General features: G+C 38.7%; 1 protein-coding gene across 19 annotated transcripts in view; it reads right to left on the bottom strand.

The window, feature by feature from the left end:
* Positions 1–17,899, bottom strand: part of ELF2 (E74 like ETS transcription factor 2) — a 104,254-nt gene that overhangs the window by 77,123 nt on the left and 9,232 nt on the right. For 9 of the 19 annotated variants that reach the window (XM_021101570.1, XM_021101575.1, XM_021101574.1 and 6 more), the window contains exons 2-3: positions 2,255–2,342; positions 664–902 (exon numbers count right to left, since the gene is read on the bottom strand). The exons of 3 other annotated variants lie outside the window; for them this stretch is intronic. In XM_021101570.1, the coding sequence (XP_020957229.1) occupies positions 664–735 (72 nt within the window). In that variant the 5' untranslated portion in view covers positions 736–902; positions 2,255–2,342. Of the gene's footprint in view, positions 1–663; positions 903–2,254; positions 2,343–12,316; positions 12,432–14,113; positions 14,718–17,899 lie in introns of those variants that run through there. 7 more of the 19 variants (XM_021101571.1, XM_021101562.1, XM_021101565.1 and 4 more) reach the window with 6 other exon arrangements.

Below are 17,899 nucleotides of genomic sequence, written 5' to 3'. Positions count from 1 at the left end.
CCTCCCAATATTCAGCCTTTACTGAATGGTGGGGACAGAAGCCAGGCTCTAAAGTCCATATATTTCCGGTACTGTTATTTTTCTACTCCTATCTCTTATTCTTTAATGTTAAGAATAATAATAACCAAATATGCTAATGATGCAAAATTCTCCAAGTATAAAATTTCAAAAACTTAATTTCTTTTCTAATTTACAAATTATCTAAATTCTTAAGTACAAATAATATATGATTAAAATATGATGGGATTCCCACATTGAATTAGATGTAATAGTCAAAAAACAAAGACAATAACTAAAGAGATACAAAATTCTAAATTAAGATGCATCTAATTTGATATATGGTATATACCTATATACTCTAAAAGACAAAACAATGGATTTTATCAGGAAACTAAATCTACTTTCTCAACTAACACTACTGTTCTTTCAGTTTTTCCCTCCCAGGTCATTCCAATATACACATGTTCCAACAACTCAGGCAACTCAAGCCCAACAGTACCTTCCACAACCTTCTATTTCCTAATTATATGAGGACACATGACACACATGTAGTTTCATGCATTGTACATTCCTACTCTCAATTACCTATTTCCCATTAAATTCATTAGTTCATGCATTAATTTCTATAAACAAAACAAAAATGTAATACATTGGATGCCTAACCTCTTGATTTTCTACTCCATTGCTGGAAAGCTCCAAAATAGAACCTCCACTGTCAACCACTGCTGATGTCATTGTTTATTCCCTGAGGAAGCTTCAAATGCTATTAATCAACGTAATTAAAGGTTCATGGATGACTGCCAGTGTTATAGGTTTGTGTTATCATGTTTTAAAAGTCAATAGAGATGGAGTAGAGTAGATGTCCAGAAATCCAGTCTTCTAAAGATGATTAACCAGAGAGCCTAAAAAGAGGAAGAATTTGAAGTTATTAAAAATATACAAGAAAGATTTAAAGCAAAACCTATTCTGCAATCTAATTTTTAACATTTTTGTAAACTGTGAAAAAGGAGATAGTTATACAGCCTTGTATCAGAAGAGGGCAGTAATGAGCATTCTGCTTAGAGCTGTCAAGTTCAGTAACAATTTGAAGTTAAGTTCTTACCAACTTATTGCATGTTATGACCTTATGATATTTACTGTCTAAGAGATAAAATGTTATAACTTCCTCCTCTTATTAATACATACTATTATTCCTGAAATATTTTGGTGAAAATTCCTATCATTAAAAAAAAAAAATGCTATGCACTGGGCCGAGACAACTTAAAATTATTCACCTATCTAACAAATTAAAAGAGTAGTTTGAAAATAGTGAAATGACTTGGAATGCCTTTACTATATATTATCATTCTTTCCTCGATTTTATTTTTTTTAGTTCAAAATACAATATAGCAAATGGTTCCAGGTAACATTAATTCAAGCTTTTTTCCCTGGTAGAGATGAATGTCAATATGTACATCATCTAGATTTATTTATTTGTATTATTCCTAAAAAGCTACATCTTATTTGATTTTGTTAATGTTGAATATTTCAGAGAAATTACAGACTCACTTCTAACAGGATTTTTTCACAGTGAAATTAAAGAATGCAAAAAATTAAGCACATTTATGGAGTTCCCGTCGTGGCTAAGTGGTTAGCGAATCCAACTAGGAACCATGAGGTTGCAGGTTCGATCCCTGCCCTTGCTCAGTGGGTTAAGGATCTGGCGTTGCCAGGAGCTGTGGTGTAGGTTGCAGACATGGCTCGGATCCCTTGTTGCTGTGGCTCTGGCATAGGCCAGTGGCTGCAGCTCCGATTGGACCCCTAGCCTGGGAACCTCCATATGCTGTGGGAGTGGCCCTAGAAAAGGCAAAAGACCAAAAAAAAAAAAAAAAAATTAAGCACATTTAAAGAGAAAAGAATAAACATTTCTAATTAATCAATCCATTAATATTGTGTCCTCTATTAAGTTTGAACATGAGTACCATACAGATATATAAATAAAATAATAATTTCCATAAACTTCTACAATAAAAAGAAATATCTGAAAAAAAAAGCATAAATTCCACCTCCCTAAGACTCATTCAGTACTATTAGTCTCCTTTTTGATCTTATCAACAGAAAATGAGAGAGGAACTATTTGTTATCTTAAAAAAAATTAATAAAAATCCACAATCTTATCACACTACTATAAAGTACTACAATATTATAAAGTAACAACTATTTTCAATTTGTTTTCTAATCACAGATAGTAACAGCAGAAATAAATTTTACTTACAATTTGAAGGTTTAGTAGTCTAATCATCCTTCACTATTTTCACAACTTGGCAAGAGCTAAAATATAAACCAGCAGTTCTCTGGAACTACTAGTGGGGGGAAAAGAGAGTATTAATATAATTCTACTAAAAATATTTTGCCCAAAGTAGGTATAATTCATACAGTATTACTTATTACAATTAAAAGAAACCATCTCCAAAGCCTGATGACACATTTTGTAACGAACACATTAAAGAAATTATTCCTGGAGTTCCCGCTGTGGTGCAGTGGGTTAAGGATCCAACTTCAGTGGCTCAGGTCTCTGGGGAGGTGAGGGTTTGATCCTGGCCCAGGGCAGTGTGTTAAAGGATCTGGCACTGCCACACTGCAGCGCAGCCATAGCTGTGGCTTATGTTCAACCCTTGCCTGGCCCCCGGAACTTCCATATGCTGCAGGTACAGCCTTAAAAAAAAATAAATAAATAAAAATAAAAATAATTTTGGAGTTCCCGTTGTGGTCCAGTGGAAACAAATCTGACTAGTATACATGAGGACAGAGCTTCAATCCCGGGCCTCTCTCAGTGGGTTAAAGATCTGACACTGTCATAAGCTGTGGTGTAGGTTGCAGACGCAGCTCAGACCTGGCATTGCTGTGGCTGTGGCATAGGCTAGCGACTACAGCTTCAATTCAACCCCTAGCCTGGGAATCTCCATATGCCACAGTATGGCCCTAAAAAGACAAAATAATAATGATAATAATAATTTTTAAAAGAAATTATTTCCAGGCTACTAAAGAATCTGAAGGGTTTTTTTTCAAACTTAAAACTTTAAGTCACCACAAACGACCAAGGATAGATTTCAACACATATATCCTATACACCATATTTCGTGCTCTATTTCAATTAGCCAACAGGATTTTAACAAGTGGTGGCAGGTATAATACCCCAGATCTCCAAAAGTATAAAATCAACTTTAAATTACTACTATTAATTTTTCTGCTGTTCACTTTGCTGCTCTCTCACCCTCCAAACCTAGCATCCAGACAAATTGAAACACCCCAAGCCTCCTCAAACAGCACTCTTCCTTTCTAAAACTAATCTACTGACCTATGCACTGGATCTTAGGCCTTGTTGCACCAATTATTCCCTCTTTTCCCTTAACTTTCTCTTACTTAACATTGGGTCCATTCCCTCAAAATATAAACATTTACAAGTCTCTCGTCTTAAACATGACTCCTCCATGACACTGCATAGTCCTCCAGCTACTGCTCTAGTTTCCTCTTTCTCAGATAAAGTCCTACAAAAAAAAAAAAATCTTTTATACTTTGCACCCACGTCCTAATTTCTCAGGTACTCCTTCTATGGAAGTTTGGCATCAATCACCACCAAATGAAATTTTTACTAAAGTCTGGTTATCAAATCCAATGGATACTTTTCTGTCTTCAAAAGACTTAATATCTTTAAGCATATGACACTTGAACATTCCCTCCTTGAAACCTACCTTCTCCCTCTCTAGCTCCCTCTCCCACTCCTTTTCAATTCCCTCTTGCAGCCGGCCCACCCCTAGTTTTCAAGGAGCTTGAAGAGTACAAATATAAGCCCATATGTCATATGTCTAAATAGTTTAAAGTTATAAACCAAACCAACAAGCTAGTATGTTATTATTCTATCCTCCTATCCTGACATATATACTTTTATAACAACCTATAGGGCTAAGTTCAGATTTAGAATTCTCAGATTCAACATCTATTGGGGATGGAAAGACCATACCCTAACCTCACCCTGCAGCATGCCCCTTTTCTTCTTTCTTTTTCTGGCTGCACTGGCAGCATACAAAAGTACCTGGGCCGGGGACTGAACCTGTGACACAGCAATGACAAGGCCAGATCCTTAACTGCTAGGCCACCAGGGAACTCCCAGCCTGCCCCTTTTTCTCATCCCAATTTTGGCTCCACTTTATACTATAAGGAGCCTCATACACATACATGTAGACATCCCAGACAATATGTCTCAGCTCTGGCCATATGCCTGCAAACAGCTGCCAGTTGGCCTAGGGAAGCCCATACATGTGGTACAGTCAATAGAGGTGAGAATCAGGGAAAAGATCTGCAAAGGACCACACTGGGCAGGGAATTTTGGGGTTAAAATACTCTTAGCTTGATCTCAAAATGGGTACCAGATGGACTTGTTCCCTTGCTCCCTCAAAATCCTCATCCTAGATCCGGAGGAGTGTAATTGAAGGATTTCCAAAGCACAAGCTCAGAGCAAGTTTCCCACTTGGATAAGTTTAAGGACAGTGCCACTCTCTGGTCAACTCTTACACGTAGGTACTTCCAGAATCCCATCCCTAGTCCTCTTCTGACTCCCTCACACTCTCATATACTGCCACAGCTTCATTCAAATCTCTCTTCCATTCTAAACCATTTTATTTTATTTATTTTTTTACTTGCTTTAATTGCTCAAATGAATTTATCACATCTGTAGTTGTATAATGATCATAACAATCTGATTTCACAGGATTTCCATCCCACAGCCCAAGAACATGACCACACCCCCCAAACTGTCTCCTCCAAAGACCATAAGTTTTTCAATGTCTGTGCATCAGCATCTGTTCTGCAAAGAAGTTCAGTCTATCCTTTTTTCAGATTCCACACGTCAGTGAAAGCATTTGATGTTGGTGTCTCATTGTATGGCTGACTTCACTTAGCATGATAGTTTCTAGGTCCATCCATGTTGCTAAAAATGCCAGTATTTCATTCTTTTTAATGGCTGAGTAATATCCCATTGTGTATATGTACCACATCTTCTTGATCCACTCCTCTGTTGATGGACATTTAGGTTGTTTCCATGTCTTGGCTATTGAAAACAGTGCTGCAGTGAACATCAGAGTGCATGTGTCTTTGCAAGTCATGGTTTTCTCTGGGTAGGTGCCCAGGAGTGGGATGGCTGGATCAAATGGTAGTTCTGTGTTTACTTTTCTGAGGCATCTCCATACTGCTCCACAGTGGTTGCGCCAATTTACAATCCCACCAACAGTGTACTAGGGTTCCTTTTTCTCTACACCCTCTTCAGCACTTATTGTTTGTAGACTTTTTGATGATGGCCATTCTGGCTGGTATACGGTGGTACCTCAGAGTGATTTTGATTTGCATTTCTCTAATAATGAGTGATGCTGAACATCTTTTCATGTGTTTCTCGGCCATCTGTATGTCTTCTTTGGAGAACTGTCTGTTTAGATCTTCTGCCCATTTCTTGATAAAAACCCTTCAGAAAGTGGGCATAAAGGGAACCTACCTCAACATGATAAAGGCCGTATATGACAAACCCACAGCGAACATCATTCTTAATGGTGAAAAGCTGAAAGAATTCCTGCTGAGATCAGGAACAAGACAAGGATGTCTGCTCTCGCTACTACTCTTCAAAATAGTTCTGGAAGTCCTAGCCACAGCAATCCGAGAAGTAAAAGAAATTAAAGGAATCCAAATTGGAAAGGAAGAAGTAAAACTATCACTATTTGCAGATGACATACTATATACCTGGAGAATCCTAAAGACTCTACCAGAAAACTGTCAGAGCTCATCTGCGAATTTGGCAAAGTCGCAGGATACAAAATGAATACACAGAAATCAACGGCATTTCTATACACTAACAATGAAAGAGCAGAACAAGAAATTAGGGAAGCAATCCTGTTTACCATCGCATCCAAAAGAATAAAATACCTAGGAGTAAACCTACCTAAAGAGACAAAAGACCTGTACTCTGAAAACTATAAGCCACTGATGAATGAAATCAAAGATGACATAAATAGATGGAAAGATATACCATGCTTGTGGATTGTAAGAGTTAATATTATCAAAATGACTATACTACCTAAGGCAATCTACAGATTCAATGCAATCCCTATCAAATTACCAAGGACATTTTTCACAGAACTCAAATAAAATATATATTCTAAACCATTTTAAACTTTGTCTATTAGACACTTTCTTACCTGTACTTCCTTGCCAAATTAAATTGCAAGCATCTATTCCAGGATACTCTGAGGACTCCATTAATTAATTTAACCATTCAACAAATATTAATTGAGCACCCTTTGTATACTAGTAGTTTTCAGTTGCCAGAAGCATAACAGTGAATAAAGTGAAAGTCCTTGTTTTTATGGGTCTTAAATTTCAGTGGGGAGAGATGAAAATAAACAAAATATACACAGCACACATAGATGGTGATAAAAGTTCAGGAGACAAATGACCAAAGGGAGAGAATATGCAACAAGGAAGAGGAGCGCAATTTGAAACAGGATGATCAGAGAAGAATTCACTGCAAAAGTGACGTATGAGTGAGAACCCAAAAGTAGGAATGAGTTGTGCCAATGACTGGGGCCAGGGAAGGGGAGCCCAAGAAAAGAGAAAATTCAAAATCTTTAAGAGGGAATACACCTGAATAGTTTAAGGATCACCAAAAAGGCAAAAATGGCTGGAGAAAAGTGAGTAAGAGGAAGAAGATGATGACAGGTAAGGGAAGGGGGCCACAGAGGCCCTCTGCAAGGACTCATTTACCCCAGGAAGGAGAATTTTATGCAGAGAGATAACCTGATTATTATAAGCATCATTCAGATGCTGGGTTGAGGACAAGGGGTCAAGGGCAGAAGAAGGGAGATCAATTAGAAGTTACAGTAATAATTAGATGATAAACAATAGTGGTTAGGCCAGAGTGGTAGGTTCTGGAATAGTGGTCAACTTCTGGAAATTTTTGTAGATAAAATGGACAAAATTTGATAGCAAATGGATGTGGGGTGTGAAAGAAAGAGAAAAGTCAAGAATGAACACAGAGAAATCTGTCAGAGCACCTAGACTAGACATTAAATGGGACGAATAAAAGTGTGGAAGAAGTTCGACACGTCCCAAACTAAACTTTCCTCTGCTACCTCCCCAAAGTGTGACCTCTCCTATTGCGCTTAGCTCAAACAAGTTGCCTAAAAAACAGATGAAGTCATTTGCTACAACTTTCTCCATCAATACCATCACACTCTCTCACTCTTGACCCTTTCTCAATAATCTCATATTCTCTGCCCTTGAGGTCCTTATTATTATTTCTCTACATTATTGTAAGAGTCTCAGAATTTGCCTCTTTGCCTCTACTCTTCCCTCCCTTCTGATTCATCTAAATAAAGTATCAGGGCGATCCAAGATGGAATAACGTTAGGTTACTCTCAAAATTCCTCAATAGTTAAACATCACTTGTAAGATGACGTCTCAACCTTTTTGCAAGCATACTGACTTAGCAGAAACAAGCGAGGGTTCTATGTCTCTTTTACAAATGAACTTATTTGCAGAACAGAAATAGACTCACAGACTTATGGTTACCAAAGGGGACAGGAGGAAGGGGAAGAGATTGGCTGGGAGTTAGGATTGGCACTTGCACACAGCGGTATATGGAATGACTGGCCAATAGGGACCTGCTATATATAGTACAGGGAACTCTACACAATATTCTACATTCTAGGATAATCTATGTGGGGAAAGAAACTGAAATAGAATGGCTGTGTGTGGAGTTCCCATTGTGGTGCAGCAGAAGTGAATCTGACTAGTAACCATGAGATTGCAGGTTCAAACCCTGGCCTTGCTCAGTGGGTTAAAGTTGCCGTGAGCTATGGTGTAGGTCGCACACACACCTCAGATCCCATGTTGCTATGGCTGTGATGTGGGCCGGCAGCTGTAGCTATGATTAGACCCCTAGCCTGGGAACCTCCATATGCCACAGGTGTGGGCCTAAAAAGCAAAAAAAAAAAGCGGGGGGGGCATGTGCACCTGTATAACTGAATCACTTTGTTGTATAGCAGAAATTATCACATTGTAAATCTACTACAAAAAACTTTAAAAATGGGAAAAAGTTAGGAAATGTTCATTCTGATATGCTTCAGTATAGAAATCACAAATCTAATCCATGCCCACCTATCTAGTCTCATCTTCCTTTACTCCCACCATCTTACTGGTTTATTTCACAGTCGTATATAGTTCTCTATATTCTCCCTCTTGTCTTGACATCCTTCCCATTACCCATTTGGCCAACTCCTAGCTGTTCTACAAGTCTCAGCTCTAAAGAAACCGCCTTCCCAAGGGGCTCATTATTATTTTCACAATGCTCTTACCCCCCATTACACAAACCTCCCCCACAAAAACAAAGGGAAAGAATAGGTTCCAGTAGGGCAGTCACTTGCCACCTCCCATCAACCACATCAAGATCAACAAGTGTGACTTGCTTCAGAGCTCTCTAAAATCTTGCTTCTCTTACTTCTTACCACTTTCTCAAAGCATCAAGTTCTAAATATCTGTGTATCCAGATGTGGTTTATAACACCTAAACCAGTGACTTGCATATAGCAAGTACACAATAAAGATGTGATGACTATGAGGATAAACAAACACGTTCCCATAGGGAACTATAGCTAGTCACTTACGATGGAACATGATAGAGGATAATGTAAGAAAAAGAATATATATATGTGTGTGCATTACTGGGTCATTTTGCTGAACAGCAGAAATTGACAGAACACTAAACCAACTATAATGGAAAAAATAAAAAACATTAAAAAAAATGTTCCAATCAGACAAATATCTTCGCTGTTCACTACACAGACCATGCTCATTCCGCCCCATCCCTTTGCTGGTTCCCTTCTCTCAGAACATCCTCTTCTTTGGTCATTCAAATACTACCTGTCCCTCATGGACAACTCTTCTCCTTTAATAATATCACCTCTTTCCTCTCTCTTACTATATGAGTTCTTTCAATGACATTTATTAAGCACTTACTATATACCAAATAAAGCATTATTCCAAGAACACAAAAATGAGGTCAGACTAGGTCTTCAAACAGCTTAGAGTCTAGTAAGGAGAAACACACAGAGGCAATTACAAAAATGTAAATGCCATATAGGAAACCACAAAGTACATTGGAAACATTAAAAAAGGAGCACCCAAGTCAGCCCTGGGGTGGATGGGGTGGGGAGGTTCTATAAAGACTTCAGAAAGGAGTCACCATTTGGTCTGGGACTGGAAGAAGGAGTAGAAATTGGCATAACAAAAAGAGAAATAACTCTGAATAATGAATACTAAGTGAACCCTCAGGACTGAAAAAAAACTCTTTGAGAAATGACAGAAAACTAAATATCACTCAGAAGTAAATTCAGCTCAGACTATAATTTAGTTGCTTAGGATACAATCACACTCTCATCAAAAATAGTTTGTATATGATTTTATTTATATAAATTACAAACACAAGTAAAATTCGACCCAGGATATTGGAAATAGGATATTACAAAAGGCTACTATCAGTAATAATAAGGAATGATTAAAATAGAGAATAGGAGTTCCCGTCGTGGCACAGTGGTTAATGAATCCAACCAGGAACCATGAGGTTACGGGTTCGGTCCCTGCCTTGCTCAGTGGGTTAACAATCCGGCGTTGCCGTGAGCTGTGGTGTGGGTCGCAGACATGGCTCGGATCCCACGTTGCTGTGGCTCTGGTGTAGGCTGGCAGTTACAGCGCCGATTGGACCCCTAGCCTGGGAACCTCCATATGCCGCAGGAGTGGCCCAAGAAATGGCAAAAAGACGAAAAAATAAAAAAATAAAATAAAATAGAGAATAAAGGGGAGTTTCTGCTGTGGTGCAACTGGGATTGGCAGTGTCTTGGGAGTGCTGGGATGTACAGGTTTTTTTTTTTTTTTTTTTTTTTTGTCTTTTGTCTTTTTAGGGCCACACCCTCAGCATATGGAGGTTGCCAGGCTAGGAGTCCAATGAGAGCTGTAGCTGCCGACCTATACCACAGCCACAGCAACACAGGATCTGAGCCACGTCTGCAACCTACACCACAACTCATGGCAACGCCAGATCTTTAACCTGCTGAGAAAGGCCAGGGATTAAACCCATGTCCTCATGGATACTAGTCGGGTTCGTTAACCACTGAGCCACAACAGGAACTCGCTGGGATGTAGGTTTGATCCCTGGCCTGGCCCAATGGTTTAAAAGATCTGGCGTTGCCACAGCTGTGCTGGAGGTCACAGCTGCAGCTTGGATTCAATCCCTGGCCCAGAACTTCCATATGCCATGGATGTGGCCATTAAAAAAAATAATAATAAAAAACCAAAAAAACCAAGAGAGGTGTTCCCTGCTGGTGCAGCAGGTTAAGGATCCCACATGTCACTGTCATGGTGTGGGTTTGATCCCTGTCATGGGAACTTCCACATGCTGCAGGCACAGCCAAAAAAAAAAAAAAAACCAAGAGAAAAATATGAAAAACACACAATTCACAAAAACAGATATAAAAATAGCCCTTAAACATATGAAAGAATTTCAAATTCACTCACAGAGAAATGCAAATTTTTAAAAATTGGGATACCATTTCTCTCAGATACTTCTCTATCAGACTGGTGAAAATTAAAATGTATAGCACATGTACTTACCTTTTAAAACAGCTTTATTAAGATATAATTCATGTATTACACACTTCACCAACTTAAAGCATATAATTCAATGGTTTTTTGTATATTAATGAAGCAGTGCAATCATCACCACAACCTAATTTTAGAACATTTTCAGCATCCCCACCCCCAAAAAAACCTCATGTCCCTTAGCAGTCACTTCCCATCCTTCCCCAAGCCCTAGGCCTTGGTTAGACTAAAGTACTTTCTATCTCCAGAGATTTGCTTGTTCTGGCCATTTCATATAAACAGAACTTTATGTGGACTTTTGTGACTGGCTTTTTTCATTTAGTATGTTTTCAGTATTCATCTATGTGTAACAGGTATTAGTATTTCAATTTTTCTTATTGCTGAATCCATTGCATAGATATATCACATTTTATTTAGCCATTCATCAGTTGGTACAAATTTGGGTTGTTTCTACTTTTCAACTGTTATAAATACTGTTGCTATAAAAATTCATGTACTAGTTTTTGTGTGGACATATGTTTACTTTTCTCTTGGTATACCTAGGAGTGGAACTGCTGAAACACATAGTAAACTCTATGCTTAACATTTTCAGAAAATGCCAAGCCACATCATCGTACATTCTCATCAGTATATAAATTCTCATTTCTCCACATCACCATCAGCACATGTTGTAGGTAACCTGATATGCAGCAAAAGATAATATATCACCTTGATAGATACAATAAAAATCAACTGATAAAATTTTATAAATCAAAGAAAAAAAGCTGCCAAGACTCAATGGCAGAATATCGAAAACTTTGACAGATTCTGGGAACAGAACAAATGTACCTACTTTTGCCACTTCAATTCAAAAACCACGACGGCGGAGTTCCCGTCGTGGCTCAGTGGTTAACAAATCCGACCAGGAACCATGAGGTTGTAGGTTCGATCCCTGGCCTTGCTCAGTGGGTTAGCGATCCGGCATTGTCGTGAACTGTGGTGTAGGTCGCAGACTCGGCTTGGACCCCACGTTGCTGCTGCTCTGGCGTAGGCCGGTGGCTACAGCTCTGATTCGACCCCTAGCCTGGGAACCTCCATGTGTCTCGGGAGCAGCCCAAGAAATGGCAAAAAAACACACATACACACACACAAAAAAAACCACGCTGGCAATCCTGACCAGTTGGGTCTGATAAGGAAAAATTAAAAGGCAAAAGAAATGGAAAGGAAGAAATGAAGCTATCATTGCTTACAGATGATAAGATATAAGAAGAAGAGGGGGGAGTTCCCATTGTGACTCAGTGGCAATGAACCCAGCTAGTATCCATAAGAATACAGGCTCAGTCCCTGGCCTCCCTCAACGGGTTAAGGACCCAGTGTTACCATGAGCTGTGGTGCAGGCTGCAGATTCGGCTCGGATCCCAAGTTGCTCTGGCTGTGGTATAGGCCAGGGGCAACAGTTCTGATTTGACTCCTAGCCTGGGAACTTCCATATGCCACGGGTGCAGCCCTAAAAAGACAAAAACAAATAATAAATTTTTTTTAAAAAAGAAGAGAAAGAGGATCTGTGAGGTATACAAATATAAATCACTATTTTAAAAAAGCAACTCTTTTCCTATATACCAGAAACAAACAGAAAATGTAATTTTTAAAAAGAGTGTCACCGGAGTTCTCTGACGGCCAAGCAGGTTGAGGCTTCTGAGTTCTCACTGCTGTGGCTCTGGTTACTGCTGTACGGCATAGGTTCGATCCCTGACCCTGAGGAACTTCCAAACAGTGCTTGTGTTGCAAAAAAAGGAAAAAAAATACAAAAAAAAAAAAAAAAGAGAGAGAGAGAGAGAAAAAGATGATATAAATGATGCAACTCTCACTTAAAGGAAAAAAAAATACAGGAGTTCCCACCGTGGTATAGCAGAAACGAACCGGACTAGTATCCACGAGGATGTGGGTTTAATCCCTGGTTTTGCTCAGTGGGTCAAGGATCCTGCGTTGCCATGAGCTGGTATAGGTCGAAAATGCAGCTCATATCTGGCATTGCTACAGCTGTGGTGTAGGCCAGCAGTTACAGCTCCAATTCCGCCCCTAGCCTGCAAACTTCCATGTGCCACAGATGCAGCTTTAAAAAGCAAAAATAGGAGTTCCCGTAGTGGCTCAGTGGTTAACGAATCCAACTAGGAACCATGAGGTTGCAGGTTCGATCCCTGGCCTTGCTCAGCAGGTTAAGAATCTGGCGTTGCTGTGAGCTGTGGTGTAGGTTGCAGACGCGGCTCAGATCCCGTGTTGCCGTGGCTCTGGCGTAGGCCGGTGGCTACAGCTCCGATTCGACCCTTAGCCTGGGAATCTCCATATGCCGCGGGAGCGGCCCAAGAAATGGCAAAAAGACAAAATAAATAAGTAAATAAATAAATAAAATAAAAAGCAAAAATAAATAAATAGAATATCACTTACAATATAACCATGAAAAGTATAAGATACCCAAGACTCAATCTAACAAAATATTATACAAAGGCCTCTATGGAGAAAATAAAAAAAAAATCTCTTGAAAGAAATGAACAAGTCTTATATATATGAAAAAAATAGCATGTTTTTGGAAGGGAAAGCTCAGTATATTAAAGATTTCAACGTTCACCAAATTCAATTAACAAATTCAATGTACTTCCAGTCAAAAATCCCAAGAAGGTTTTACAAAAAACTTGATAAAGCTAGACAACTATGTAATCCTGGACAGTTATTTACCTCTTTAAACTTCAACACCCTCATCCATAATAAGATAGTAAAACAACTCTGGGAAGTAGGTGTATTTAGTTCTTCTAATTCTTTACATAAAGTGCCTGGTACACTCTGAGTATTTAACTAATATGACTTTATTATTATCTCCTTGATAGCATCAATCAGTGCTGTAGCATATTGCCAAAGCTTCACATAAAAATAAATTAGTAACAGAACAAACTCCTAAAATGCAACTGCTCCTCATGTAAAACTGAGATGTTCATTCTTACAATTTGTTAAAACAAATTTCTTCAACATTTTAAAAGGATAAAAAGTAAATTAATGAATCTTTTAAAGAAAGAATTCCCTTCTAAAAATTGAATTAAGTCTAAGGAGAATATAGTTTTTTGGTTTTTGTTTTTGCCATTTCTAGGGTCGCACCTGGGGCATATGGAGGTTCCCAGGCTTGGGGTCTAATCGGAGCTGCAGCCGCCAGCCTACACCAGGGTCACAGCAATGCAGGATCCAAGCAGCGTCTGCAACCTACACCACAGCTCATGGCAATGCCGGATCCTTAACCCACTGAGCAAGGCCAGGGATCGAACCCGAAACCTCATGGTTCCTAGTCAGATTCATTAACTGCTGAGCCATGACAGGAACTCTGTAAAGAGAATATAGTTTACAAATATTTGGGCCTATAGGTCAGGGCTGGAAAAAACTGAAGCAGCAAGAGGTCATGTCATGAGACTTACTTTAGGGCAAGGTGATTGATCGAGGTAATTTAAATTGGATGCTAGAAATCTACGAGATAAGAGAAAGTATATGAAATTACTGGAAGAGATCTTAGAGCTCATTTTATGAAAGAATAATAAATAGAATAAAGAGACTAATTTGAAAATCAAGTAAAATAACATTCCAACCATGAAAACAATTTTGCATATCCCATATCACAGATAATACCTCAAAGTCTTCATTTATTCATGGTCCTGAGTTATGACACATAAACAAAGACACAGAATGACCACAGATTAAAAAGTTAATTTATATAATTTGTGACTTCGTCTAAGTTCTGTTTAAGATATTTTGATGCTTTCCTTGCTAGGCATGTTTCAGTTGGTTTCTTCTTCAACCAAGAACTACAATGGCCAGGTTACCAGGCATAACTGAACAAATGGTGGTTTGTTCAACTTATTTTGTAATGGTGAGAATCTAACAGGGAAGTATCATCTAAAAATACTCTGAGTAGACAGTTCCTGCTGTAGCACAGGAGATTAAGGATCTGGCACTGTCTCTACAGTGGCTCTGGTTGCTGCTGAGGTGTAGGTTCAACCCCTGGAACGGCACGGTGGGTTAAGGATGTGGCGTTGCCACAGCTGCACCTTGAATTCAACCCCTGGCCTGGGAACCTCCATATGCCATGGGTACGGCCAAAAATATATATAAATAAAATAAAAATACTCTAAATAATCCAAACACAATAGTTATTTAAATAATTAATGAGGAAAGAGATAGGAAGACAAAATCAACCTGGCTTGGCTGTCCACAGTTATCACTAAAAATGATACTGCTGCCTAGCTATACTCCTTTAATATTTTTGGTCTTTTGTCTTTTTAGGGCCACACTGGTAGCATATGGAGGTTCCCAGGCTAGGGGTCAAATCAGAGCTACAGGTGCAGATTTCCCCACAGCCACAATACCACCAAATCCTAGGCACGTCTGTGACCTACACCACAGCTCACAGCAACGCCAGATTCCTAGCCCCTAGCCCACTGAGCAAGGCCAGGGATCAGACCTGCATCTTCATGGATACTAGTCAGGTTCGTTAACTACTGAGCCACAGGAACTCCGCCTTTGATATTTTTAACACTCATAATCTCTGTTACCATTTCATGTATGCTCAAATTCTAGGGCAAAAATAATAAGGGGCAGAATAAGTATACAGAGAAAGAGCACATTAAGCACATCTTAGAATCCAACCTATCTTGAGGATAAAGATAAGCAACAAAAGTCTAGTTATTAATCAAAAACTCTAAACTTATATGAAAATTCATTTCTAGACTTCATCAATTATTTTATTTTTTGGTTACACCTGCAGGATACAGAAATTCCTGGGTGGAAATAAATGGTTAGCCATGTATATTCTATAAACAAGCACATTTCCAATTCATGTAAGAAGCAGAGAAAAGAATAAGTACTAGGAAGTCTGGTTAGAGACAATGTAACGATCAAAGTCATAGCCTATACCCTGACCATTGCTCAGATGTTTAAAAAAATCTCAAATCTGGTCATAATAGCCTCTTATACATCTAAAAAGCGATACATAAAAGACTTAAAAGACTTTTCAACTAATTTAAAGTAGTTAAGCAGCTCCTTTATAGGAAGCTGAAGCTAAACATGATCAGGATATATGGCAGATTCCCAGTCATCGAGAAAACCTAAAATCTACTTAAGTTCTATTCAGCAAGGCAAACTGGGAGAATTCTTTTTGAAGGACAGATAAACTGCTGGCCCAGCAACTGCCATCCTCAAGATTCTAATGCAGATAATTCCAAAACCTTTGCTAACTTCTTCACTTTAATGATTTAAAAGGAAGCAAAGAACTGCTTTTTACAAAGAATCTTTTTTTTAATATTCTGGTTTGACAGGACATGAATCCATTAAAGAGAATTTATCCTAGAGGAAAGTCAATAACCAGCTTATTTTTTTTTTTCTTCTTCCAAAAAATAAAGGAATAACAGCAGGTAACATTTATAGAACTTATTCTATTGCCAGAATTACTCTCAACTCACTATATGTATTAATCTATTTAATCCATACAATCCTACAAAACAGGTATTATTATCCCCATTTTACATTTGGGGAAATTCAGGCATGAGGAGATTTTAAGTAACTTATGCAAGGTCAAACAAAAGGCATATGAGAGAGTCAGAATTTCAACCTAAGCAGTCTGGCTCTAGGGTCTATGTCCTTAACGTTTTTCTTCCTCTTGATTATACAAGTGTTTTTAAAACTAAAACTGCCAAAGAATCATATAGAACTCTACAACCCCTGGGGAATTTTTCTACCTACTTCCTTACTGCTCAGTTAATGGGCTGGTTAGAAGGCTTAAAATATGCTAACTTGGAATTACATGTATCTTATCTATTTAAGTACACATTTTTTCCCCTTTCCAAAAAAGAGGGGTGGCACCAAGAAGGGAGGAATTATTTAACTCTCAAATTCTCTCATAAGTTCTATAGGCCTTAGAGAGAAAATGACAGCATCAGGAATTCTTTCTCCTTTGTTCTCTTCAAGGTTGAGCTTATTCATTTTTTAGAAATGTTGATCTGCAATTCTATATTAGCAAGAAACAAAGATTCTCAGGTGTAGGCTTTATATCTTACTAAAATTCATCTTTATTTTAAGTAACAGAACTACCTGGAAACAAAATATAAACTTTTTCTTTTCTTTTTTTTTTTTTTTTTTTGGTCTTTTCTAGGGCTGCTCCCGCGGCATGTGGAGGTTCCCCGACTAGGGGTCCAATCGGAGCTGTAGCCGCCAGCCTATGACATAGCCACAGCAACACAGGATCCAAGCCAGAGTCTGTAACCTACACTACAGCTCACGGCAACGCCAGATCCTTAACCCACTGAGCAAGGCCAGGGATCAAACCCGCAACCTTGTGGTTCCTAGTCGGATTCATTACCCACTGCGCCACGACAGGAACTCCCTAAACTTTTTCATAGTGCTAAATAAAATGAACCCTGCAGCAACAATTGGGGGGAAAAGTGCATCCAGTCTCCCACTTTGACACCTAAACTATTCACAAGACTATCTCCCTTTATCTAATTAAACCAAGGTTTACAGCTTCCTCTGTAGGCCCTGGAACACAAGCACTTATGAGGGTTATAGAATGTACAATGAATAGATGAACAAATGCATGCTTATTTTATTTGAAAAACTAAATATCATCTTCTCCATTGTTCCTGGGACTCTAATCACTAAGCAAGTATTTTTAGATAAATTTCAAAAAAGAAACATCAGGAAAAAGTTATTTTCTCTTCTATTCTTTTTTTTCTGTGCATGTGCTTTTTAGGGCTGCAACTGTGGCATATGGAAGTTTGCAGGCTTAGGGCCTGAAGGGAGCTACAGCTACTGGCCTACACCACAGCGACAGCCACACCAGATCCAAGCCGCATCTGTGACCTACACCACAGCTCAGAGCCCACTGAGCAAGGCCAGGGATTGAACCCGTGTCCTCATGGATACTAGTTGAGTTCTTAACCTGATGAGCTATAATGGGAACTCGTCTCTTTCTAGAAAATCCTACATATATTTACTCACACTAAAAACTGTTTAAAAATAAAATTATATACTGGGATGTAAACTAACTTTTTTTTTGCCACATCCACGTTATGCAGAAGTTTCCAGGCCAAGGATCAAATCTGTGCCACAGCACTGATCTGAGCCACAGCAGTGAAAATGCCAGATACTTAACCCAATAGGTCATCACGGAACTCCACAGGCTATAAACTCTTAAGTCAAGAATGAAGGTCACC

This window comes from Sus scrofa, chromosome 8, assembly GCF_000003025.6.
Source record: "Sus scrofa isolate TJ Tabasco breed Duroc chromosome 8, Sscrofa11.1, whole genome shotgun sequence".
NCBI lineage: Eukaryota > Metazoa > Chordata > Mammalia > Artiodactyla > Suidae > Sus > Sus scrofa.
The sequence above is the reverse complement of the archived record's forward strand: the minus strand, read 5'-3'. Positions and strand labels throughout refer to the sequence as shown.